This window comes from Mus caroli, unplaced genomic scaffold, assembly GCF_978045245.1.
Source record: "Mus caroli unplaced genomic scaffold, Mus_caroli_1 scaffold_12, whole genome shotgun sequence".
In the NCBI taxonomy this organism is placed as follows: Eukaryota; Metazoa; Chordata; class Mammalia; order Rodentia; family Muridae; genus Mus; species Mus caroli.
This window is the reverse complement of record NW_028227267.1, coordinates 114044394-114069619: the sequence shown is the minus strand read 5'-3', so window position 1 is coordinate 114069619 and position 25226 is coordinate 114044394. Positions and strand designations below refer to the sequence as shown.

The 25226-nt window shown below is 42.8% G+C and overlaps 1 protein-coding gene across 1 annotated transcript in view; it reads right to left on the bottom strand.

Moving 5' to 3' along the window:
• Gpc6 (glypican 6) overlaps positions 1–15157 on the bottom strand; it is a 1019946-nt gene extending 1004789 nt beyond the window's left edge. Inside the window, exon 1 of the mRNA XM_021181728.3 lies at positions 14266–15157. Within this exon, the coding sequence (XP_021037387.1) occupies positions 14266–14425 (160 nt within the window). The 5' untranslated portion in view covers positions 14426–15157. The remainder of the gene's footprint in view (positions 1–14265) is intronic.
• Between the last annotated feature and the right edge of the window lie 10069 nt (positions 15158–25226).

Here is a 25226-nt window from a genome sequence, read left to right as displayed (position 1 = left end):
ATGAAAGGGTGAATATTCCTGGAAATGGGTCATGGCTTTTCTCAAGTTGAGCAAAGCCAGTCATACACAAGCTGGAATAAGCAGTGCAGAGCAGAAATTCCCTAGAGTGTGCGATGCCAGTCTCCTCCTCCCACAGCAGAAGGGCACCCAAACCCCAGTTAGTTGCTTTTCTTATTTTTGTCTGTGCTTCTTGGCATTTCTGTGACCTTGACTACAGTTCAGGAGTATGCTAGGGGTTTTATGACTATTAAATTTAATTTAATTCAATTGCAGTGATGAGAGGTAGCGACTCTATTATTTCTGTTTGCACATGAAAATTAAAAGAAGAAGAAGCAGAAGAAGAAGCAGGAGCAGGAGCAGGAGCAGGAGGAGCAGGAGCAGGAGCAGGAGGAGCAGGAGCAGGAGGAGCAGGAGCAGGAGCAGCAGGAGGAGCAGGAGCAGGAGCAGGAGCAGCAGCAGCAGCAGAAGAAGTGCAAACAAGTTCAGAGCAAGGTGAAGAGTAACCACAGGAGTTGGCCTCTGTGAACCCACTTCACCATCACAAGGATCCTTCAAACACACTGCCATCCCAGAGGACAGGCTGCTCACACTCAAGTTTCAACTGTATTGGACTAAATTGGATTCACTGTGGCTGTCTACACCCAACAAGTGGGTGCTCCTGAGAAATCGGACGGGCTGGTTACAGTAGTGAGGAGGCCAGGTAAAGGAGGAAACCCTATCACTTTTCAATAGTGTTACACTAGAGACATCTACACTCTCTGGGCATACATGTGGTGGCAGCTCACTTGCTCCTTTGAGAAGGGCAGGTTCATGGAGAGAAGGGGATGACTGCTCTGATGACTCATCTGTCCTTCAGTGCTCTGGTTACCATTGCAAACTCCGAGAAATCAAAAGGCACACTATTGTACTGGGGGGGGGTTGCTTTTGTTTTTGTTTTGTTTTGTTTGTTTGATATTTTCTTTATTTACATTTCAAATGTTTTCCCCCTTTCCAGGTCTTCCCTTTGGAAACCCCCCATTTTATCACCCCTCCCTCTGCCTCTATGAGGGTGCTCCTCCACCCACCCACCCACCCATTCCTGTCTCCCTGCTCTGGCATTCCTCTACACTGGGGCATCAACATTTCATAAGACCAAGGGCTACTCCTCCCACTGATGTCCAACAAGGGCATCCTCTGCTACATATTTGGACAGAGCCATGGGACCCTCCCTATGTACTCTTTAGTTGGAGCTCCAGGGGATCTGGCCTGTTGACACCATTGCTCCCCCCATGGGGTTGCAAACACCTTCAGCTCCTTCAGTCCCTCCTCCAACTCTTCCATCAGGGACCCCAGTGCTGTACTCATTCTTAAAATGGAAAGAACTACAGTTTGACACCAGTTCCTCCGTGTGACACCCACACCCTCACCCAAGTCCACAAGACTCACATACCAAACTTCTACCATTTCCAGTTCTGCCTTGCTGTTCTCTGTTCAGAGTACCCAGGTGCCCACTTGGGAAACACTTCCCACTTCTGAGCAAGGGAGGGCAAACATGCAGACCAGCACAAAGCAAAACCCAAGTGTGTGAGGAGTAATTCTCAAAATTAAACGCTCTGGTTTCCAAAACAGTGTTGCGTCTTTCAGTATTGAAATGAAACAACCTACAGCGTGAGGAATTTGAGAAGCTTCCTGGGGTCGCTTTATTGATTTTTCCCCCTGAGGGTATATTACTCCAAAGGGCCACCTGTAATAGTGAGCAATGTGACCTCAATTCCTGTCCTGCAGCTTGGGACAGGCCAATCCGGTGACAGATAATACTTAGTATTTGTTTGAGATTTATTTCTGATTTTTCAAATCTGAAGTGGTGCTGACTAAATCCTAGAATGTGATGCCTGTTTTTTGTTTTTTGTTTTTTTTTTTAAGATTCTTTAAGGGAGCTACAGGTTGGGGGGGGGTGTGCTTTCAGTGTTCAGGATACTTACATCTGTTGCTCAGCTGGAAACACTGTTAAAAGACCATTAGAACCTTAAGGTAACAGACCTCGAAAGCTATGGAAGGCACGGAGCAATTTGCTGTTTGTGTTAGGAGGATCAGCCTCAGCCACTTCCTCCTCATGGGCTGAAAACAGCTTCTGTTATGAGCCGTGAAAATCAATTCCACAGTAACCAGGCTGAGCCGCAGCTGAAGGTGGTGCACCTACGGGCAGGCACTGCGCAGCAGAGCCTCCTTCTGGGCATGTGTGGCACCTTACAGATGTCCCAAACGGCTCCCGAGCAGAGCTGGAAGCTACCAGCAGCTTGGAACTTTCAGGAACCCACGAGCTTATCTTTTTGGACACTGGTTCTCTCTAATGCTTAATTAGGTTCAAATCAAAATTGTCACTCTGAATGAAATTAGCTTTTGGACATGTCGGGCTACACAAAGCCTCTTCTTGCCTATTCGTGTTCCATTTCCTGTTTCCGATTATAGTAATTGTGAAACATGCTCATTTCTTCCCCCAAATAAAACAGCTTCAGGGACTTTTGTACTGTACAGAGCATTTTAAAATTTTGTTTCAAACATAAAGTCATGTTTTTGAAAATATATTTCAGAGGGTTAACAATGGTTTTGTCAAGGGTTGTGCTTTGTAAGCTAACGGTTAGGCTGCTACAATAAACAAGGTGTATAGCCTTTTCAGTGGTAGGAAATTGCCTTCCAGCTACGAAATGCAACCTTGGTTACCATCTATGATTAAGATCATTCTAACCAAGTAGCCAACCTTTTGTTCACTGGGAATCTTTTATATAGCCTGCCCAGCTTCTAGGTACAGAACCTACCACTGAAATCATAGTTGCTTATACATGCAACTCCCTACGATATTACCTTTATATCAATAAGCCAGGCTGAGAAACTGATTCAACCTCAAGTGTTAATGTTCTGTTAAAAACAAAATGAAAAAATGCACATTATCAAATTTTTTTTTGTCACAAATATCAGGTTTATCTCACATGTTTTTACCTCCAGTTTAAATGGATTTATATAGTACACATTTCTGTCAAAGCAGAAGCGGGCATTTGGATGCCTTTAGATTCTACCTTTCAAAGTACGAAATGAATTTCTGTAAATGATTCTAAGATATCTCCAAGGTATGTTTGCTGGCAGAGAAGAAGGCAGTAAGTATGAAGAGCTTCCACTTGGCAGATTTGTCTGTGGGTGTCAGAGGTCGGCAGTTCTGAATGGTACTTCACATCTGGTACAGACTAGCCTTCACAGGAACCACATGGCGATGTATGTGAAATGGATAGATTCTTCAGTGTCCTATTATAAAAGGATCAGCCCAAGCTATTAGCATCCTACTTGACCTCCAGATACCTGACACCCCCAAGTCTGGAGTAAGACGTCACCTAAGGATGCGAGCAGTAAAAGCACCCACAGCATTTCATGGATTAGCATTTGATACTGTAAGAGGGAACTGTTTTCCCCAAGTTCAGTGCAAACCAATGGCCAAGCAAGAGTGTGCAAGGGGCCTACATTTCCAATGACGTGACAATGGACGTTAGGACTGAGGTCTGACTCTTCCAATGGAGCTCTGAAGGCTTTCTGAGGCAAACAGAAAACAGAGGTTGCTGTCCAAATCTTGGTGTGTTTACAGCTGACTTGTAGTAAAGCTCAACCAAGCGTCTGTCTTCTAAAATCAATGACTGGGAGACATGGTAAGGGTAACTTGTTTCATAAGCTGTGTCCCACTACTGCTCCTTTGACAAGAAATCACCACACTGCCCTTTAAGAAGATAGAATGGTTAAGGATTTGGGAGAGAAAATAAAACCACATCACTTTGATGTTTTACATTCTGTTTTGTCCATCATTGGAGAGGCAAACGGACACAGGACAGTAACTCCTTTTGTTCCTTTTCCAGATCGTGGTAAAGCTTCTCACTGGAACATATGTATGCTCCATGCATGGTGACCTTTCTGAAGTCCATTTCACAAGTGCTATTGACTTGAAGCTATTCTGACCCATTAAGAAAATAAGTGAAAATGATTCATCCTCCCTTCAGAAGACTTCAAAAGGCTTCTTTCCCTTGCAAAGAAAATAGTTGCCTTAAATCCTCTATGACTTTATAAGCAATATCTCGAGTTCCCTGGGATCCCAAGAGGAACACTGGCCCCTGAGCACAGCGGTCCTGGGGGCACAGAGGTATCTTAAAGGGGCTCTCCTGACAGTGGTGAGGCTAGGGAACCCTAGTGGGCATGCTCAGAGTGGATCTGCTCATCTGTAATTAAATAAATACAAAATGAAAAATGACCAGCTCTGTATATTGTCTCCTTACATACAAATATATAGGTCAGGAGAAACAGCTAGTCCTATTCCTGGAGGTCAGTGTGGGAATAACTCAAAGAGAAGGTAGGGGATAAAATGTTTCCAGAACAGAAAAAGAACACATATATTAAGACTTATGTGTTGAAAGGAATCATGCCAGTATAGCAGGGAACACCAGGGACCTCACAGTGAAGAAAATTTCCCTCCCATTACCCTTTTCTCCTTCTGAAACTAAAGAGGGTCCCTTTACTAATGAGGGCAGCTCACTGACAACAGGAAAGTCCTTTGGGAAAGTTCTAGGCAAAGGGAAGATGGCTGCTTTCAACTTCCTCAAATGGCCATGGTGTGTGTGTGTGTGTGTGTGTGTGTGTGTGTGTGTGTGTGTGTATACACACATATTGATACCACTGAAGGTCTGACTACAGCCAAATGTCTGGGTCCAGTATATATCTATATCTATCTATATCTATATCTCTCTATCTAGATATAGATATAGATATAGATATATAGAGAGATAGAATCAGTACAATCTAGAGTATCAGAATACTCTTCTATTGGAGATTCACCATCTAGGTAGAAAGGTCACAGAAATTACTACCTGGCATTTAACTGTTCATGCTGGCAGAAGCATGTATTTAAAACCCCACTTGGTATGGAACTCAGTGTTGCTCTTAAAGAGACTCAAAGAGGACGAGAGAAACAATATTGATGCCGCCTAGGAACATTCCTGGAATACAGATTTGTCGGCACAATCCATCTGTGCTCCGTCAGATACTTTGTGAGGCTGGACCCAGACATTTGCCTGTAGCCGGCCCTTCAGTGGCATCAACATGGGAAGTTCACAGAGAAACTCTGATGCAGACCACAGGCCTCTAACTATGGAAGGATACCATATAATGTGATTATATCAAGAACAGGATGGAAAGAAAAGGGTGAGAGAGTAAGGAATCAGAATATTGAAGAACACAAAGGTTGGAGGATTCTAGCTATTCTGCTGACTCCATGTGTACCCGCTGAGATGACCCGGGCTCTTTAAAATTCCCAACAGCCATCTGTCCTTTTGTTTGTTTGGTTTTGGGTTTTTTTGGCTATTGTTGGCCATGTGGATTGGGTGCTGGTGAGAACATTCACACAGACAAATGCTACAAGACTGAGTACTGCTCTCACTTCTCCCAGAACAGCTGACTACTCATCACTTCACCGCTGGCCACACTTGAGAGATAGCATGGAAAACACCTACTCAGTGCACACAGCCTACACAGTTTCTCTTAAATGCCTCTGTCACCATTCAGTTCTGGAGGATTATTCTTAAAACGATGAACATTAATCGAGCTATCAGTTAACCATCAGCTACCAAATTGGGTGTAACTATGACTATTCTCCTTCTGGAATCATCTTCCCTTCCCTTCCCTTCCCTTCCCTTCCCTTCCCTTCCCTTCCCTTCCCTTCCCTTCCCTTCCCTTCCCTTCCCTTCCCTTCCCTTCCCTTCCTTTCCTTTTCCTGCATGGCCACAGAAATCAGTTCTGGAATCAGCAGCACATGTCCATCTACTTCTTTACAGTGGACACATGTGGTGAAAACGATCCCTTTTGCTGCCTCTGGCATTGGCTCCGGGTGCTCCGGCGGTTGTCTTGTGCCCATTATGGGGATGCGTTAGAACAGGATCCAGGAGCAGAAAGAAGAACAAGCACAGTGCCCTGCAGATCCTATAAAAAACATTCTCTTCTCACTTCTTTCTCCCTGACCTTTGTTGGGACTCTTAATGTGTGAAAGGATGGGTGTGTAAGCCAACTGAGCCAGGATTTCTGTGACCTGCAGCCAAAAGTAGCTGAAGCAGATTATTTTAGGTGAAGATTTCAACAACTCATCTTCTCTCAATGCTTGTATTGGAACCTCTGTGCAACTGGGTCTAGATTTTAAGTTCACTGTAGTTAAGTTTTTCACTTTTCTGATAGCCCCATTTGCTCCTTCTCTTCCCTTACCCTCTTCTAGTACTGTCCACTTCCTGCCTAAAGAGCCCATGTAGCATCTCTGCTGTCCTCGCCCATGGGGCCTCTAAGAAAAACCTCTCTAATCCATCTTGTTTATAGTGTTTAACCAATCAAAAACAATACTTCCATAGTATCACTTTAGGGCCAACCACCCTGGATGATGACCTAATTCCCACCATAGTCAGCTGAGGACATCCAGAGATCTCTAAAACCCCCACCACACCCATGTAGCTCAACACAATGTCTCAGCCATCCCAAGTAAATTCCTGTCTCTGCTGCCCTTCACAGGCCTCGGTTCACTCCACCCTGTTTTCCACCTTCCCTTGCCATTCCCTCACAAAACACTCCCCATCTTTCAAGGCTTCTGCTTACATCTGGCCACCTCATACTTTGATTCCTGTCCGATCATCAATAATGAGCTTTCAGAGGTAGACAAACTCCAAAACACATTTTTAAATTCCAGGGAGATTATGATAAAGTGGAATTAGTTCTCTATTTTGTTGAAATTTTTAAAATTCTTTTTATACTGCCACAGTGCGAAAACAAAAAATCTGTGAATGAAATTTTCTGACATGTATGGCTGATGACCTGACTCTTGGTAACCTGACACTTTCTAAATATTAATAATTCATCCAGCGCTTATTTGAGGAATCTCTATCAACAACACTGATGTTCTTGACTTAATGACGATAGTGAGTTTTGTATCTAACAAAAAACACAGATAAAACGAGGCCAAATTGCCTTGCCTTGGTAAGACAGTGAGTGTTTTATGGATATTTATTTCTCTGTTAATCTCTCTCTCTCTCTCCTTGGCTGTCTCTCTCCCATACACTCACCCACACTGTCCATGGGCAATCACACAGTGAAAGTTATATAAGTAATATTTGATTGACTAATAATTTTGGGCAGTATCCACAGAATCTAAATATTTCAGGATTCCCTTTTCCTACTTCAACAGTCTGTACTTCAGTTCAAGGTGATAGCTCCTTTCTTTTTGTGTTTGTGGTTTTCCCTTCTAGTAATTCCTCTAAAAGAAGTCAAAGCAATATTTCAGAGTCATGGCCTATTCTGATTGCAATACTTCTCGAAGGGATCCCAACTGCTCTCACATGAAAGGGTAAAGCTTCAGCAGGGAGTTTAAATTAAGGCTTTTTAGGACCCAGCAAAGGAAAACACTCACTGACTTGATAGGATGGTCACGTTGGTTGGATGGGAGAGAAAGAATTCTTCCCCACTGTCCAGTCGCCATCGAGAAGCAGGGCAGGAGGTCCCAGGGAGTTCTGTGGTTAAAGGGGAGTGAGCAAACATAGGAAGTCTGTGTATGTGTGTGTGTGTGTGTGTGTGTGTGTGTGTGTGTGTGTGTGTGTGATGGATCCTCACAACATGGTAGAGTTCTCACGACATGGTAGAGGTCTCTAGGGCAGAGAGCTACAACAGGCTTAGCTTATTAGGGTTCTAGTCTCAGTGTCTGATTTAGAACAGTAGTTCACAAGGGTTCTTAGACAGCTTCTCACAGTCCAGGTCACACTGCAGTTCCTCAGTGATGCACATGTAAGGCCCTCTGCTTAGATAACATGATCCCATGATTCTGCTTGCCTTTAATGATGCACACCCTATCTCAGTTCGATTTACTATGTTTTCAACCGTACCCTGTTGAAACTTTTGTTTTTCAATGGGATCAAAGTTCCCTGGAATTACAGAGGGAGCACAAAACTCAGGGGCTTATACATAGCACCCAGCCTGCTCACTACGTGAACGAGGGAAAGGCCTGAGATGATCAGTAAACTAGAGGCTGTTGAAATGTAGCCACTTCTGTTTTTCTTTGTTGCTGTTCCAAGAGTTCAAGAACAACGATAATTAGGTGACAATAACAACCTATTTTTGTCCTAATTTATTAAAATTTAGAAAATTTTATGCAAGATTTACCACTGTTAGTTATTTTACTTACATACTTACCAGCCCAAAGATAAACATTTGTGCACTTGTTTGGATGGTTGTCTTCTGTTTGTCCTGTTTGGATGGCTGTCTTCTGTCTGTCCTTATTGCTCTTGTTTGTTTGTGTGTGTGTGTTTGGGACAAGGGTGTGGCCACATAGCCCAGGCTGGCCTAGAACTCCAGATCCCCTGCTTTAACTTCTGAATGCTGAGATGCAGGCCCACCACTCCTGGCTTGACAATACTTTCCAAATGGGGCTGTGTAAAATACTGTCAACCAGATAACTGGATAATTTTGGATAATTGGTATATAATTTAAAGTTATGTTATATGCAGTGAAAAAAATATAACAGATTACTTTAGCAGGTAAAGTAAGACAACATCCAGATTTTGAAAATATTAAAACAGTTGTTTATACTAGCTCGTCAGCCCTAAATCACTGGCCTTTCTAGAACTCTTCAGGGATATGTAAATTATAGAAGAATTGCATAATGTTAGCCTTTTAAAGTTCAAATAAGACAGAAATTAGGACCAAGTCATTTATTAACCATTATTTTACTACAAGTTTTACAGAGTAGACCACCTAGCTGGAAACAACAATTTTGTATTTTATGAGTGTTCAAACATTTAAGCACTTGTTTCCTTATATAAATGAATACTATCTCTTAACCTCAATATTTTAAGAACAGAATGCTGTGTGCTTTGAACCAATCCTTGACAGCGGCCTACATTCTAGTCACAAACTATTAAGAGACAGTATAATAACAGAAGTGAGTCTTATGGAAAAAAAAGTGTGTCAGCCCTGAAATGACAAGAAATTATTCTCTTAATAAATCAGCGGAACTGACTTTGTTTGGAAGGAACACTCTCAACTGACTCCCAAATCAAAGATTTAACAGGAGGAACTCCTAATAACCTGGATTTCAGATGGCTTTGATACCTGGAAATAGAGTAATTATTTTAGAAATCTAGTGACTTGCCAAACCATAGAAATAAAAAATTGAAATTCAGCTAATTAATTTATGATTCACTTTGTTCGTCCAAAGTGCTTTAAAGGTAGCCATCCATTAACAAAGGAGGGGGCAGGGATCAGAAATCGTTGAATAAAGCAGATAAATGGAACTTAAACCATTTATCCAAAACTAAAACTTTTAGCACAGCTGAGAAGTGGTAAGAATTACTCAACACTGCTTTCCCACTTATGTTAATGCAGTATCTACATATGAACTAAAAGAAAATGTGTTAATGATCAATGAGACAAAGCTAAAGCCTATGTACGTATGTGTTGTGTGTATGCATACACAAATATGAAGAATTCACACATATACATACTTGAAGCTAGAATAAGGACTTAGAGCACCAGATCACCAGAATATGAGGGGGGGGTCTTATTTTCTCCATAGATCTTGACATAGCTAATTGACAAATTTGCATAAAAAGACAGAGACATTTTAATGCATTCTTAATGTTCAACTGTGTCCTAACTCCAGACATACCTGAGAGAGAGAAAGCACATGTTAAAAATTGTTGGTTTTAAATTTTGTCCCAGTCAGTGGAAATAGGACTTTGCTCCAGCTTCTACCCTATGGGTAACAATCTATTATAAACTTTGTTTGGCTAACCCAATATTCCACTTGGACTAAGCTAATGCTCTAGTAGACCCAGTACACAGAAAAAAACCAATGCATGTGCCTTATAGAACCATATAAATACAATAAAAATGAGTTGGGAAATGTAGAGATGCATTATTAAGTGGTACTGGTAGGGGGTGACCAATTCCCAGGAAACTAAAATCAAAATTCAAGGTATTTGGGGAGTGATGTTGCAACTCAATATAAATTCAGCACACATAACTTTGTAAGAATATATAGATGGATGTATTGGCCAACAACACATATAAGAGGGGTAAAGATTAGGTCTTGTATGTTGTGCATCCGACAAATGCGGGAGACTTAATTATGTAGAATAATGGACCAATCTAGAGATTGGTTGACCAACTGTCAAACCAGCACTCCTGGATTTCAGTTTTTGTCTCAACAATTGTTAGCTGAGCCACTCATGGGCCTGATGTTTAAAAAATAGTCGCCGTCTTTTTATCTATCAAATATCAAAACTTTGGTAGTGCGCTCTCTCTCTCTCTCTCTCTCTCTCTCTCTCTCTCTCTCTCTCTCTCTCTCGAACTTGTGTTTATGTGTTTATGTAGGTATCTTTGACCACATATGGAGATCAGAGGACAGCTTGGGAGAATTGGTTTTCTCCTACAAAGAGGTGGGTCTCACCAATCAAACTCAAGTTCTTAGGTCTGGCACCAAGCATTTTAACCAGCTGAGCCACATGGCCTGCTTAAGTACTGAATATGAATAGGTGATGGGTACAGAATTTCTATAGATTTGAAGCATTACACAAAGTTACATTAGATCAATGAGAAAAGAACCATGTTAAGCTACAAAGTTACTCTGATCTAAGAAATAGTACAACTTAAGATCTCAAAAAGACTACATGTAAGAAACCCTACAATAGGGGCTGGTGAGATGGCTCAGTGGGTAAGAGCACCCGACTGCTCTTCCGAAGGTCCAGACTTCAAATCCCAGCAACCACATGGTGGCTCACAACCATCCGTAATGAGATCTGGCGCCCTCTTCTGGAGTGTCTGAAGACAGCTACAGTGTACTTACATATAATAAATAAATAAATCTTAAAAAAAAAAAAAGAAAAGAAAAGAAACCCTACAATAACAGTCTCTGGATTCCCATATTTATAATGGTGAGATGCTTCACTGTTGGGGATAATGGGTGAATGTGGGTGTGCGTGCATCAGTGGGTGTGAGTGAGTGTATGTGTAAAGGTATGCATGTGTTGCTAGAGACATAGTGCCTTGGGCACAGCAGACAAGCATTGTACAGATAATCCGTACTCTAGCACAAACAGTTACTATAATCTGCTCTTTGAGAAGTGTAGCACCAGCAAGAAATGGGAATTGCTGAGTGTTGAGGGAGTAGTGAGCTCTTGATAAGACTGTTCCTACCCAAGCTCCTGATGCTCTAAGCTTAGGATCTTCCCAGGACACAGAAGAAGAAAAAACAAGCAAGGCTATTGTGAAGCCTTTTGGCTAGATGTCAGGAAACACTGCTTGGACCACAGGAATTCTGAATTATTAGAATGGATCGCTGAGAAGGGCTCAAGAGTCAGCTCCTCTGGAAACCTTCCAAATCGGAGAGTCTATCTAATCTGCCGGCATGGGTTTAAAATCAAGGCTGCATGAAGATTGATGGTGCAGACTCTCCCTCTGAAGGCACTTCCTAGATTTATATATTACCTAGAGTCCCCCCTCTGGCAGTTAGAAGAGCTTCTCTCTACCCCGAAAAGGGCAACATTGTTCTACAATGGTGAGCTTGGAGTAAAAGTTTAATAATGTTGAGATGAAATATAATGTTCTTATTACATCGCAGTTATTTTCACTAAGCAAGCTACTTGTAAACATGGCTCAACTGGAATCTGGAGCCTGAACAGCAGTTCTTTTAAATTCCTGCCATTTCTCAAGCAAACCACTGGATGTGTAAGCAAGGCAATGGATGACTCAGGGTTTAAGATAGGATAACCACCACACAGACTCTTCCCTCTACTACATAATGAAATGTAAAAGTTGCCAAGAGCTAGGGAGAGAGGGAGAGTGTGTTTATTTAATAACACCATATTTCCTAAGTGGTTATTCCAACAGCAATAGTAAATGCAATGTACTTTAGCGCTGAGTAAAGTTTATTTTGGAAAAAGAACAAAAAACAAAAAGCTTTGCCCCCAAATACAAGCCCTTCAGTTATCTCACAATCCATTCTTTTCCTACCCAATGTGCCTTTGACTCCATGGGACTATGAACCTTGATCCTATCCACCAGCATTGTAGGACACCGGGCTTGAGATAAAGTTCTCAGTTCTTCCCCAATCCTGCTAGAGGTGATTTCAGTGGGGTGGATATAACTCAGGAACTCAGAGCTGTTAACAGTCTGTGATTTTTCAAAGCAATGGGGAAGACAAAAAAGTATACAAGCAAAACCCTCTGCAGTTAACTACTGGAGAATGAGTACAGCCACTGAGAATGGTCTCCAGCAAAGTAATTGGTGACTACAGAAATGATTTACAATGGCCATCTGCCCCATAGCCAGGCGCCCGGATGGTGCCGAGGGTCAAGGCAAGTCTCCTGAGAGTCTCAGTATCTACTAAGGAATACCGATGCAATTTAAAAATACTTTGCTGTTTTCTTCTTGAAGATATCTTATCTGAAATCATGTTGGGAAATATGCGTGTTTAAAAGATGCAGTTTTAAAATGGCCAGATTAGAAGAGAAAAACGAGTTCCTAGAAGGGAGCCCAACTCTAAACGTTTTAAAAGTTGAATTTCCTGAGATGTGGTGAGTTAAAAAGGTGAAGCTGATCCTTATCAATTAATTAGAAAGAATGAAATAACAGTAGACAAAGGGAATGGTGGTTAAGAAACTTAAGGAGTTGCAGGAGCACTGCCTTTCTAGTCATTGATTAACAAATTAGGGAGTGCTCAAGTCGGGTGGGCGAAATCCTGGAGACTGAAGAGTAAGTCGTCTTATAATTCACTACACTTTCTCAAGCTTACTAGATCCAGGGAACGGAACACCTAGCTGTGAATTGGGGAGAGGGCGCGGGCGTGGGGGGGGGGCTCCTTCTACATAAAGCACCACGCTGTTTATGATACATGAGCGTGGTTTGTTTTCCTTTTAGTAATACCCAAATTGATAGAAATGTATGTAAAGACCCTCACCCACAGCGTTGCGAAGCCGATCGTTCATAAAGCATTAATTCCACAACGTATTGAAAACTAAGATGTTTTAAGATATTTGCAAGTGTTTTCCATCAATCCACCAGTTCTTTGGAAAAACAATGTCTGGTGGAGATCCAGGGATCTGAGGTCACATAGGACGACTTCAGCTACCCGGTTTGAGCAGCCCGCGCCCTCACAGCATCCCTAGTCTCCCCTTGGCCTCTTTCAGCTCGGTTCCCTCGCAGCCAAAGGATTATCTGTCCCCGACACGTTTCATTCACGGAGCCCCAAAGAAGCTAGGAGTCGGTTGGCGCTAAGAGCTGGGAAACACACACCCAGGCTGCTGCGCAAGTTGCTGCTCCGGCAGAGGGTGGGGGCTCGAGAGCTCGGGAGGAAGGAATGCTTGTGACCAGGCGAGCCGCGGAACCTGAAGTGCAGACCCCGGAGACGAACGCCCCCATCGGGTCACTTGCTTAAGTTGGCTCCGCGTGCACCAGCCGGCCAGAGCGGGAGGCCATGCTCGGGACCCGGCGCCACGCCGGGTGGCCCGGTTGTCTCTTCAGCCCGAGTGACCAACCGCAGTCCGGGAAGCACTAGGGCACCCTAATGGGAAAGTCCGCCCCAAATCTGAAGCAGACAGAGTACTAAGACACCTCCTCCAACTGCCTCGGGACTCCAACGTGCAGATCCTAGGGACCCGAGCAATGGGTCCCTTTAGTGGCCCGTCCCCAGCCCAGGAGCCGGGCGCCCAGTCCCTGGAAAGGACCTGGAGAGCAGAGAGCTGGAGTAGGGGAATCTCCGCGTCTCTCCACCGCCCCCGCCGGCGCGAAGGCGGGAGTGGAGAAGGCGCCACTCAGACGGTGGCGCTGAGCAAACTGTGGCCGCAGTTCTCCTAAGTTTGCCCCAGCGAGGGGGATGCGATGGGCGCCCGGCTCCGCTTTCTGCCTCCGCTAGCCGTCCTCACTCCACCGTGCCCTGCTCCAGCGGCCCGGCCCGGCTCTAGGCCAGCCACGGAGGTAGCAGGGCGCGGGAGCAAATGCAGGGAGCGAGGGGCGAGGGACGAGGGTGCTCCCGCGTGTGCACACAATGAGGCGGCGGGCACGCACACCTTCCTCCCGCCCGAAAAAACGGGATCAGCCTCCGCCGCCTGGATGCAGGGACGCGGGGTCCCTGGGAGGTAGCCGCAGAAAGTGAGCACCAACTGAGCAACAGGGGGTAGGGAGAGGGCGCCCCGCCGCCTCTCGGGGCTGCAGCGGGCCCCGGGCCCACGCTTACCTGCGATCTCCTGGTAGGGGATGTCCGCCAGGCTGAATCCCTTGGCACCGTAAGCCTGACGGACCTCGCTGCAGCTCCGAGCCTTCACGTCCGCCGCGGCCGGGAGGGTCAGCAGCAGCCCGGAGAGAGGAAGAATCACAGCCCGAATCCAAGAAGGCATGGTGCAACATGCAAGTCCACCTCGGCAGCCCCCAGCTCCCTGTGCGCTCTTCACCTTGCCCCTCGAGCCGAAAGCCCGCCAGAGCCTGCGGCGCGCTCCTTAGCCGCTGCCCAGCGTCACCCCCTTCCGCCAGCCGAGGGGACGAGCCGCGCAGACCTCTGGACTGCACTCAGCAAACTTTTATAAGCCAGATGGAGGATGGCAAGCCAACCAGGGCTGCCTTGGGAAGGCTGCCGGCTCCGCTAGCCACTCCGGTAGAAAACCGTTCGAGAAAGAGGAGAAAAGAGGAAAAGGCAAAGAAATGTCTCTCTTTTTTTTTTTTTTTTCAAACACCACAGTGGGGGTGTTCAGCCCTGCGGTCCGAGTTCCGAGCCGCAGAGTCGTGGAGCGCTGCGAGCTCGCCTATCCAGTGTGCGCGACGAAGGTGGGACCGCGCGCCGGCTCCCCCCACCCCGAGGGAGATGGACAGGCCGGCGCGAGTGTGTGCGCGCGTGTTTGTGGGTGTGAACGCGGGGCTCTCGGGGAGGTGTGTGCGTGGAGGTATGTGATGGAGATGTACGGGATCCAGGGGAAACCTCAGCTTCACATAGACTGAGGGAGCCAGTGAGAGTCTTCTTGAAATAGGAAGAGAGAAAATCCTGGAGACTGACACAGGAGGCAAGAGGGAAGGAGAAAGGAGGGGAGGGAGAGAGGGAGAAACGTGCTACCCAGTGCACAGCCGAAATTCAGAGGCAGAATCGGCCGCAAAACCTGGAATGGATCGCGAGCCACTAGGCAGGAGGGGAAAGATTACCAGCAAAAGGTCCCTATTTTCTCAATCACTTTATGGCCTCCACACACTTCCGAGATGTTCCCTTTCCTGATATAAATAAACCACCAAAAAAGACAAAGTGTTTGAGGAGAGTAAATGTGATCACGCTATATTTTTCTGGAGATAAAGAATATTGCATTTCCAATTGTTGCTCTTGCCCCAGTGTACCTAACACAAAGCCAGGGAAGAAATGAGCAGAAAAGAAACCTAGGAAAGGGCCAGAGCCACCTCTCTAGGTGGAAGCTGCTTTCTGCTTGTCTTAATGTTTTGTTTTGTTTTATTTTGTTTTGTTTTTTCCTAAGAACGGATAGAGTGCCATAGGTCTTTACTCCTCTTCCCCCAGCTCTCTCTCTCTCTCTCTCTCTCTCTCTCTCTCTCTCTCTCTCTCTCTCACACACACACACACACACACACACAAAGAGGGAAGGAGAGAGAGAGAGAGAGGTCCCACCTACAAAACACTGGATTCTTAAATTCCTAAACTTAGGCCATATGAAGATAAAACAATGGCCGCTGGCCATGCAAGAAACAGGATCCCAGGAGGGACACAATGTCTTAATTTTCTCTCATCAGATTCTCTCAAACACGCGAACCTTAACATTTTCTCCCAAGTTCTCAGAGGTCTGTGAAATGGGATGCAAGTGAAAATTCAGGTCTGATCAACTTCCTGAGCTTTTCTTCACGCTAATGAGCACAGAGATCAAATATATTTAAGTCTGCCCTGAAACCCACAGCTCCTGAAACTAACCAATCAGAAAAAAGAAGAAAAGAAGTGCTATCCAGTAGTGAGGCCTTGTGGACACTGGTCTCCCAGTTCCTGAGAAGTCAGTACGGGGTCAGTCGGGCCTAGTTCTGTAGTACTGAAGTATAACTCTGCAGGATGCTGGTTTCCTGATGACTAGTGACCAGAGGGACTCCTGAAGCCGAAATCCTTGCATTTGCCTCTATCCTGGGCACCTTCGATACTGTCAGAATTGTTCGGCACATCTTCTTTTCCAAGAACTCCTCTTTAGCTCATCATCATCTTTATAGAGTGATAGAGTGCTTGCCTGTTGCATCTTCAAAAATGCATACAAAATGCTAGCGCTGGGGGAACAGAAAGGAGTCTAGTCTAGTTGAGGAGCGTTAAGCCTTTTGCAGTCAGCCTCAAAGGAGGTAGTCAGGGGGCGAAAGGGATAGATGGCTCAGCAGTTAAGATCACATGTTGTTCTTGAGAGGACAAGAGTTTGATTCTCAGCTCCCCAACAATATGGCTCACAAACTCCTGTAATTCCAGTTCCAGAGATATCTGACCCCTCTGGCCTCTGGAAACACACACACACACACTTTCAAGGAGGTAGATAGCAATTCTGAGCACACACCAAAACACTGTGTGTACACTGGCAAACACACATGCATAAAAAAGACCATTGAGACGTGTTATGCTGATTACCTGGAGATCAGCTAACCCTTTAATATTTGATGAGCACTCCATACTCCTATAAGTCAGTAGTTGTTGCCACTGTAGACTTGTAAGAAGGCTAACACACAGAACATTACTAGATTCACCAAGCATAAATAGATGAGCTTAATTCTACTGGAAGGGTCAACAAGTTTAGGGCTGTTTTGTGAACTTTAGTCAGACTTAGGTAATTTGCCTAGCCCACATATTGTGTAATATGGCATTGTTTGAAGTAGTGTTAAAAGAATGAAGCCAGAGTCCTACCTGAGGCCATACCTTCATGAGGCAATGGGAAGGGGATGTGATAGAAATTCGTTGAGAATAAGAGAGTATCTATGACTTAGGTAAACCTGTTGACCAAGGTCTTGAATGACAGCTGCCATGTTTATACCAGGCACAGTAAGGAAAAGGACGATTGAAGAATATTATTCAGAGGAAGCAAACAGAGAAAGGAGACTTAGTAGGCGGCTAGAAGGTACACTGAAATCATTGTGACAGGTTTAGGTATTTGAGGCTTAAGCTAGGAAGATGGGAAATGGGAAGAATGTGTGTGAAGATAAGCTTTGAAGACTGGACTTGTATGATATAATGTTTGGTTCAATAGATAAAAAAAAAAAGATTATTGAAATGCTGACATCGGGTCTTGTTGGAAACACAGATTATGGCCACTAAGACTCCTGTTTCCAATCCATTTTCTAAGCCCAGCTGTTTTTCAGAATCCTTGGGGTCAAAATATAAACAGAACTTTAGAGACTTTGAGTCTTAGTGAGACAACTTGGTCTTCAGCAACCAAGGGTGGCGGGCCAATCAGGCATCCTCCGTCAATCACCCTGAGAAATGTGTTTGCGAAACGTGTCCAACCCAAGGAAAGAATCTCTTTTGACCTAAGTCACTGCAGGCCATCCTTCTCCTGTCCGATTAAATACTGTAGAGCTGGGGTGGAGGAACCATTTCTGACTAAAGTGATTTAAGATGAGATTTCTGAGAAATATTTTCCTGACTGAAAAGCAAGATAAATATAGGAAGATGGCTTCACTATTTGAGAGAGCTTACTGAACTTTCAGAGATCCAAGCTTAGTTTCAGCACTCATGTCAGGTGAACCACAACCACCTAGAACTCTAGCTCCATGGAGAACAGTCCTCCCTTTAAGCATGTGCACACACACACACACACACACACACACACACAAAACATGCTGGATAGTTTTATGTCAACTTGACACAGGCTAATCATCTGAGAGGAATGAACTTCAAATGAGAAAATGCTTCCATAAGATGGGGCTGTAGGCAAGCCTGTAGGGCCTTTTCATTGTTACTGGTTGATAAGAGAGGGTCCAGACCATTGTGGATGGTGCCATAGCCAGGCTGTTGGTCCTGGGTTCATTAAAAAAGACTGTTGAGCAAGCCTTAGGAAGCAAGTCAGGGAACAAAACCATTCCTTGTCCGCGGCATCATCATGAGCCTCCAGGTTCCTGTCCTGTTTCAGTTCCTGTCCCATATGCTTTCAGGAAAACTTCCTCCCCAAGTTGCTTTTAGTCACAGTGTTACAGTGTTTCATCACGGTAATAGAAACACTAATGTGTCTGTGTCTGTGTCTGTGTCTGTGTCTGTGTCTGTCTGTCTGTCTCTGTCTGTCTGTCTGTCTGTCTGTCTGTCTGTCTCTCTCTCTCTCTCTCTCTCTCTCTCTCTCTCTCTCTGTGTGTGTGTGTGTGTGTGAAGACCATCTTGTTTTTAAAGCAGAAGGGTCTTTTCCCCTCACCTCTTGACTCCTTAGAGGTAGATGGTTGAAATGTGAATAGGAAGCACAGCCTTGCTCACAGAGGTAACAGAGAAGAAGGGCGGAGATGCTCAAAGCTCCTGGTTTTCTATCTGAGTCACGAATCCGACCCTCGACCTCTTATTACATAATCAATAAGTACCCTGCAGTTTAGGAATACTAGAGTTTGGTTTTTCTGCCGTTTCCAGCGAAAACAATATAAGCACGGGCACCAATCTAAAGCTTGAACAAGAGAAATTGAAGGCAAGAGACAAATCTAAGAGAACAAATTAGAGGTAGCCTGGTTGAATCCAAGTCAGGAGATTTTCCAGCATGGCAACAATTGCAGTGAGCATCAAAGACAGAGAGAGGTACTGTGAGGATGATAAAGAGGCTTACTGGGAACCCCAGAGAAGCATTCGTGTCATCCAGAGGAGTGTGCTAGACCACATTAGGTACAAAGGTTAAAAGCTTTGACTGTACAGACAGGGTTTCTGCCAGTTTTCAGGTGTGTTTTCCACAAGAGTCTTGTAGACTTTAGGGAAGACTCCCACCAGCGATCCAATGAACTGAAGTCCCGTCTCAGGCTCTACAGTAGAGTAGTTTACATTTTTATCTTCTGCCCAATCCATGTTTTCTGCAGGAAATTCAACTTTTTAATAAGAAAGATTACATTGTTTTGAAATGAACGTCACACTCTTATTGAATCCATTTGACATATTTTACAGAGCAAAATATCAATTCTCACCATTGTATTACACATGGAAACAAACAGCATCTTTCCATATGAAACAACATTCACCTATGACATTTTTCTTGTAACTTTTGAGACTTGTAATTTTTAAAATTACATTATAATCTCAAAACATTAAAAGTATATTTAAAACATGGACTTGGGTCAAATGGGGAAATAAAGAGCCAGGATTACAAAGTTTATAACTGCTTTGCTCAGTTTTATTATTTCATGAATGAGAAACTGGTTGGATTTTAGCTTCTATTTTTTGTGTGTGTTTTAGATCAAAGTGGACAAATAAGTTCAAATGACATCTTCTAAAGGAAAGAGAATGAATCTGAGTGTGTGTCTCTCTCATATTGTAGCTTTGCATGAATCAGCATTGCTTAACCAACTTGCCTGCCTCTTGAAAAGCAGGTTTTATAATGAAAATGCTATCAGAAACTGAAGAGGGACTCTGCCAGATACCCAGACAATGGAAGGCTGCTGAGTTACAGAGAAAGAAAAGGTAAAGGATGGTGAATAGAAAATAGAAAGAACAAAAATTATATTTCCTTTTGTAAACTATGATCTACTGAACACTAAGCGTTCAGTCCACAGTTTGGGAATGTTAGTGAGTACTTAATGCCCATAGACACCAAGTACAATTTTATCTCTAGTACATCCCAGCACCAGTGGGGTTCCTAGATTCAACGGGATGATCTAGGCACCAAGGACAAAGGTTCTGCTTGTCTGTCTTCTTGTCTGGTTTTCCTCCAAGACTGTGAAGCCATAGCTCTCCTTCAGAGAGGAAATCACGAGAACTTCTAAATCCAATTTTGCCTAATAGCCAAAGCAATGTTTATCCAAAAGGACTGGAAGAGCTGTAATTGTTTGAAACACAGACAATGAGAGTATTTCACATATTCATAAACACTACTCTATTGACTTGAAATGCTAATATCAGTCATCTAGGAGCATTAAAGATAAAGTATGTTCAAGCATTACAATGATTTAAAATGGCAGTTCCCATTTTCATATTTATTTATGATCCAAATATCTACTCTCCATTGATTCTTAAGGAATTTTCATACTTAGAAATGGGTTTTAGTCTATTGAGTGCATCTACATATTAAATAACAAAATATTTACTCTAAAAAATGCTACTAACTCCACTGTATACCTTGGAAAGTCTTAGCCAAGGTAATAGTTCCTTGAGTGCCCTTCTCCTCCATCAATGAGTATCAGGAAAGGCGTAATTTGTATTTGATTCTTCACCTATATTAGTAGACTCCTTCAAGACTGTCATTATTTAAAGACCATCATGTGTTTTGGAAGTGTTTCCAAATCAGCAATGTACAGATAAGATGAGCACAAATGAAAATCTCATTGCAGAAGGATCACCTTGTTTTTCTGCAGCTCGTTATGAATTCAGTTATGAGGTCTGTGAAAGACAGTTCTGTGGCTGTACCATTGGCCTGGCGTACCTAGACTATTGAAAACCTGCATCTGGCAGTCCAGACTCAACTTTGCACAGCTCTCAGATCATCTGTCTGGGAACAATGGCATTCCTTAAAGGCAATTGCTTCACACGTTACTGACTTCCATCAGTTGAAAATAATCCCTCTTTATAAAAATCACTTATCACACATTAAAGACCCTAGGTTAATAACCTGTCATTAATTATTTCAAAACTAAATAAGCATAGCGCCCAACTTAGTTTTTGAGTAAACAACACTAAAGGATGGTTCACAGTCAACATATTACTCTTATTATTTAGTTTTTATATAGAGGCCTACAATCTTTTAGTTATTTCCTATGGAACTTTAAAAATACTGTGCTGTATTTATAATGTCTTGACCAAGCTATTTTATTCAACTTAATATCTTTATGTAGGAAAAAGATTAAAACAAAAAGTTACATAGGAAAATAAATTATAAAATCTCTTGAATTGTTTTAGTAATCAAAAAAGTAAACATAAAGAAAATTTTATAATACTGATAGGAATAAGCATTGCTATTTATTATTATAAATGCAACTGATACAAAATTAGTTTAATGATGAGAAGTGATCCAAACATTTTTTTAATAACCAAAATAGTCAAAGTTTTAAAATTTAATTTGGCTTATAACCTCAAAATACAAAGATTAAGGTCATCAAATTTATTGAAAATGACTAAGCAAACCAGTGAACATTTCAAGTGGATTTTGCTACACAAAGTGGATTTTGCTACACATACTTGTAAGTACAGGCCAATAAAAAAAAAATCTCTGCTGAGCGTCACTACATCATAAAGTAGAGGTTGTTTTTCTGTGGCAAGTAATGGAAGGGATTAGGGAAAATATTCCTGAGCCAAAACAGCAGACATAGCTTTCTTCTATTCATTGGCTGCAGTAACACACACCTAAGAGACCATCCAAATGACTATTGCTGGTCCTGAAACTATGATATTAATGTACCAATTCTGCCAAGAGAGCCCAGAACCTTCATGGAACCAACTCAATAACGTCAATCTCAGAACAAACCAGCAACTTCCCTGATAAATGTTGCTTCCTTCCTTGGCAAAGACAGTAATCATTTTATTTGGTGATTTGTTTTGTAAATATTGAGATAATTCATTAAAAAAAATGCTAACTGGTCCTTTAAGAGTGAATGTTAATGCTTAGGGGAGTTGTGAAAGGAAAAGTTTTCAAGTTCATATGAACTTCCGAATTCAGATCATTTCCCATCATGATTGGAAATACTTGGACATCTGGAGCACTAAGATAAGGGCCTCCTTGTGGAGCACCCCAGTTCACTCCCAACACCCACAATCCAATAGCTCACAGTCAACTGTAGCTCTAGATTCAGGAGATCTGGCACTTTCTGCTGGCTTCCAAGAGTACTGCACTTGTTTGTGTGTGTGTGTGTGTGTGTGTGTGTGTGTGTGTGTTTCCAGAAGGCCAGAGGGGTCAGATAATATTAAAAGATAAAATCTTTTAAACTATAAAGAAGTGCAAGATAATTATTTTGTAGGGCCCTTAAAATATTCAGGGATGCACTCCTGTGTTCCACATAAAACAAAATTTATTAAACACTTTAATAGAACATTAAGATCTAAACAAAAGAGAAATAGGTCAGTAGTAGGCTTGTGGCTGGTCCAAAAGTACCAAATACCAGAACTCGTAGAACTTTGATGAAGAAAGTCACAGTGAGCCTCATCTGTACGATTACTTGGTAAGCCAAAATCTAGACCAGTTTAATGGCACATAATTTACATAAAACATGTTTGGACAGCGTTCTGCCCCTGCCTTTGCGTCTTTGTTTCTGTGTTTTCCTGAAACAGGCTCCCCATGCTGACCTCCTCGCCCCCCCCCCCCATGCTGACCTCCTCGCCCTCCCAGAGTCTTTGTTTCCAGAATCTTCAGTTACTTTCTTATGTATTCATAAACAGGTTCTAATTTTTCCCGGTTTGGTTTCACACCTCACCCCCCACCCCCACCCCATACACTTCGGGATGACGTTGAAATTCTGCTCTTCCTGCCTCAGTCTCTGAAGTGATAGGATTGTGGGGATCAACCTCCATGCAGTTTTTCTTCCATGTATTAGAAGCCACAAAACTGGAGAATATATTTAGTTCATATAAAATATTGTCTTTCCGTTAAAGAATATGGCTATATTTGTCTTTATATCCTGAACTCACCTCCAGGTAATCACGCCTAACACTAGTTACTATTAACTTCACACATTTTATTACATCTCAGGGTGAGATGATTAAATGTTTGTAAGAGGATGAATTTAGTGTTTTTTCAAGTTACTTGGGACATGAAGTGGAGCAAAAGACTGAGCTTTTAAGTTGGAAGTTTCATCTACTAAGGATGTATTTGCAAGGGGGCAGCTGAAGCGAGGCAGCATGGGAACAGGAGACGGTGTGCCTTTGGTTTCTCTCCTGTTCATTTGCAGTCACAGGCAATCAATGCTGAAGACATTACTAAGCAATTCAGTGCTGTTTGCTTTTAATTGGCAGACTATCTTCCAAAAATAACATCTTTGGGCTTCACAACACCCCAGTCATAGAACCATTAGAGAATGAATGTCGTTACTGTACAGGAGGACCTCTGTGAATAATGAATAGGGCTTTATTTTTCCTGGGAAACAAACATGTACTGGCATGTTCTTGGTAATGAACAGCATTGTAAGTGTGCACCGCTTAGAGAGACACCAAATCTGCTCTGACTTCCACCTTAATTTAAGTTGATAACTGAGTTTTCAACTCCAAAGAGGGTCAAACAACATTATTTTAAAAGTGTAACGGGCTTGCCTGGCTTCTCCTGCTCTCAGGAGTTTAAAATGGTGATTTGATACAAAAATTCAAAAGATGAAGGATCATGTTACAGTCTCCATGGAGCAACGTCGGCTTATACAAATTTGAGAGGAAGAAGAAAAGAAAAAGAACATTTTACTGCAGTAATTTAAAAACTGGAATTTCATCTTTATTTTAAACAATGAAGCCATCATTGAAATGTGATTCTCCAAGGCACACATAAAAATCAGTTTGTGTCATGTAAAGCCTAAGCAAATTTAGATATGCGTGCAACACATAGTTCACAAAGTAACTAATGAAAAGTCAGATCTAAGACAGAAATGATAATGACCTTGCAATATATTTAAAACTATTTGGCTTTCCCTTTAGAAAGATCGTGAAAGAGCTTAATGTATTTTGTAAATTACTTTCATAATGAATTCACTTACAAAGAATATAATTTTCTAGTCTATTTTCATAATGAATGACACAGCCTTTGCCATTCAGTAGAAACGCAGTCCGTCAAATCATCAAAGTGAAATCTCTAGAAGGCGGCTTTGGACTTCGCATGAAGACTTCTAGAATTTTCTTTTCTGTCTCTTGCTTTGAGGTGACAGGCTCATGCTCAAGTTGACTTAAATGATTAGTTAGCCATCATGCTAAGTCACCGTCCCCTGCCTTTGTAGCAGCTCAGATGGAAAGTGTTCTATTTGTGTAATGGTCATGGGTTTTCTCAGGCCACAAATTCAAGTGTGAGAAATGAAACTGATTTTCTTGTAATGGAACTTAATTTCTATTTTAAGTCTCTTTTATGCTCAGGAGGGAGAAAAAGCTAATCTTGCCAACTCTAGGTAAATTTAGTGGCATAAGAATTTTCTCAGACAAATCTCCCACTCCAGAGTAAGTTCTTTGTTTCCGCATGGATATGTGGAAGAAGGGAACAAACTGCAAATGCCCTGACGAGAGGCGAAAAGGGCAGTGACCCAGGGAGACTCTACGTTTGGTGATTACTTGGGTCACTGCAGAAGAATATTAATCAACCTGCATCAGGAAGGTTGTCTCTTTCCATCCTAACTTCCCCCTTCCTTGGGAGGAGTAATTTTCAGGAATCTATGAAAGTAAGCTATGAAATTTGCTCAAAAAGGGTTAAATAGCCCTAAATGATAGTCCCAGTTATGGACTTGTGTGTGTGTGTGTGTTCACGTTATGAGACTTTACATAACAGCGAAGAGTGCAATCATTTTAAATCACAAGAAAAATATTAAATGTTGAAGGGAGAAATTGGAAAACCTGGGGATTTAATTGTGAAGGTAGGAAGGAAGAACTCAGTACAGAAGGAGAGAGGGAAAAAAGAACAAACAACACTCAGGATGCTTGAAAATGCCACAGTGCATTTATTTACCTATAGTTACATACAATGCATGCAAGTGTGTGTGTATACATATAGAGTCTAAGTGATGTTATCCTACTTGAGCTGACACAAGTTAAAGACTAACAAAATACATGAATTGGCCCCCTTCTGTGTTGGCCAAGGGAGTCCAAGTGACCCCCAAAACAGTATAGGATGAAGCTGTTATCTTTGATGGCTTCCTAGATGTTGAAGGTGATTCCCTGTTGCTGAAGATACCATGCACTTGGGCTATAAGACTCAAAGGATCTGAGCTGGATACAACCTGAAACCTTCCTCCATGAGGACTAGACTCCATGGTACCAGAAAGTGCCATGTCAGCTGCCAAGGAAGGAAACCAACTACTAATTCTACCCAGCTCTAACACCCTTGAAGTCCAACAGTGACGACC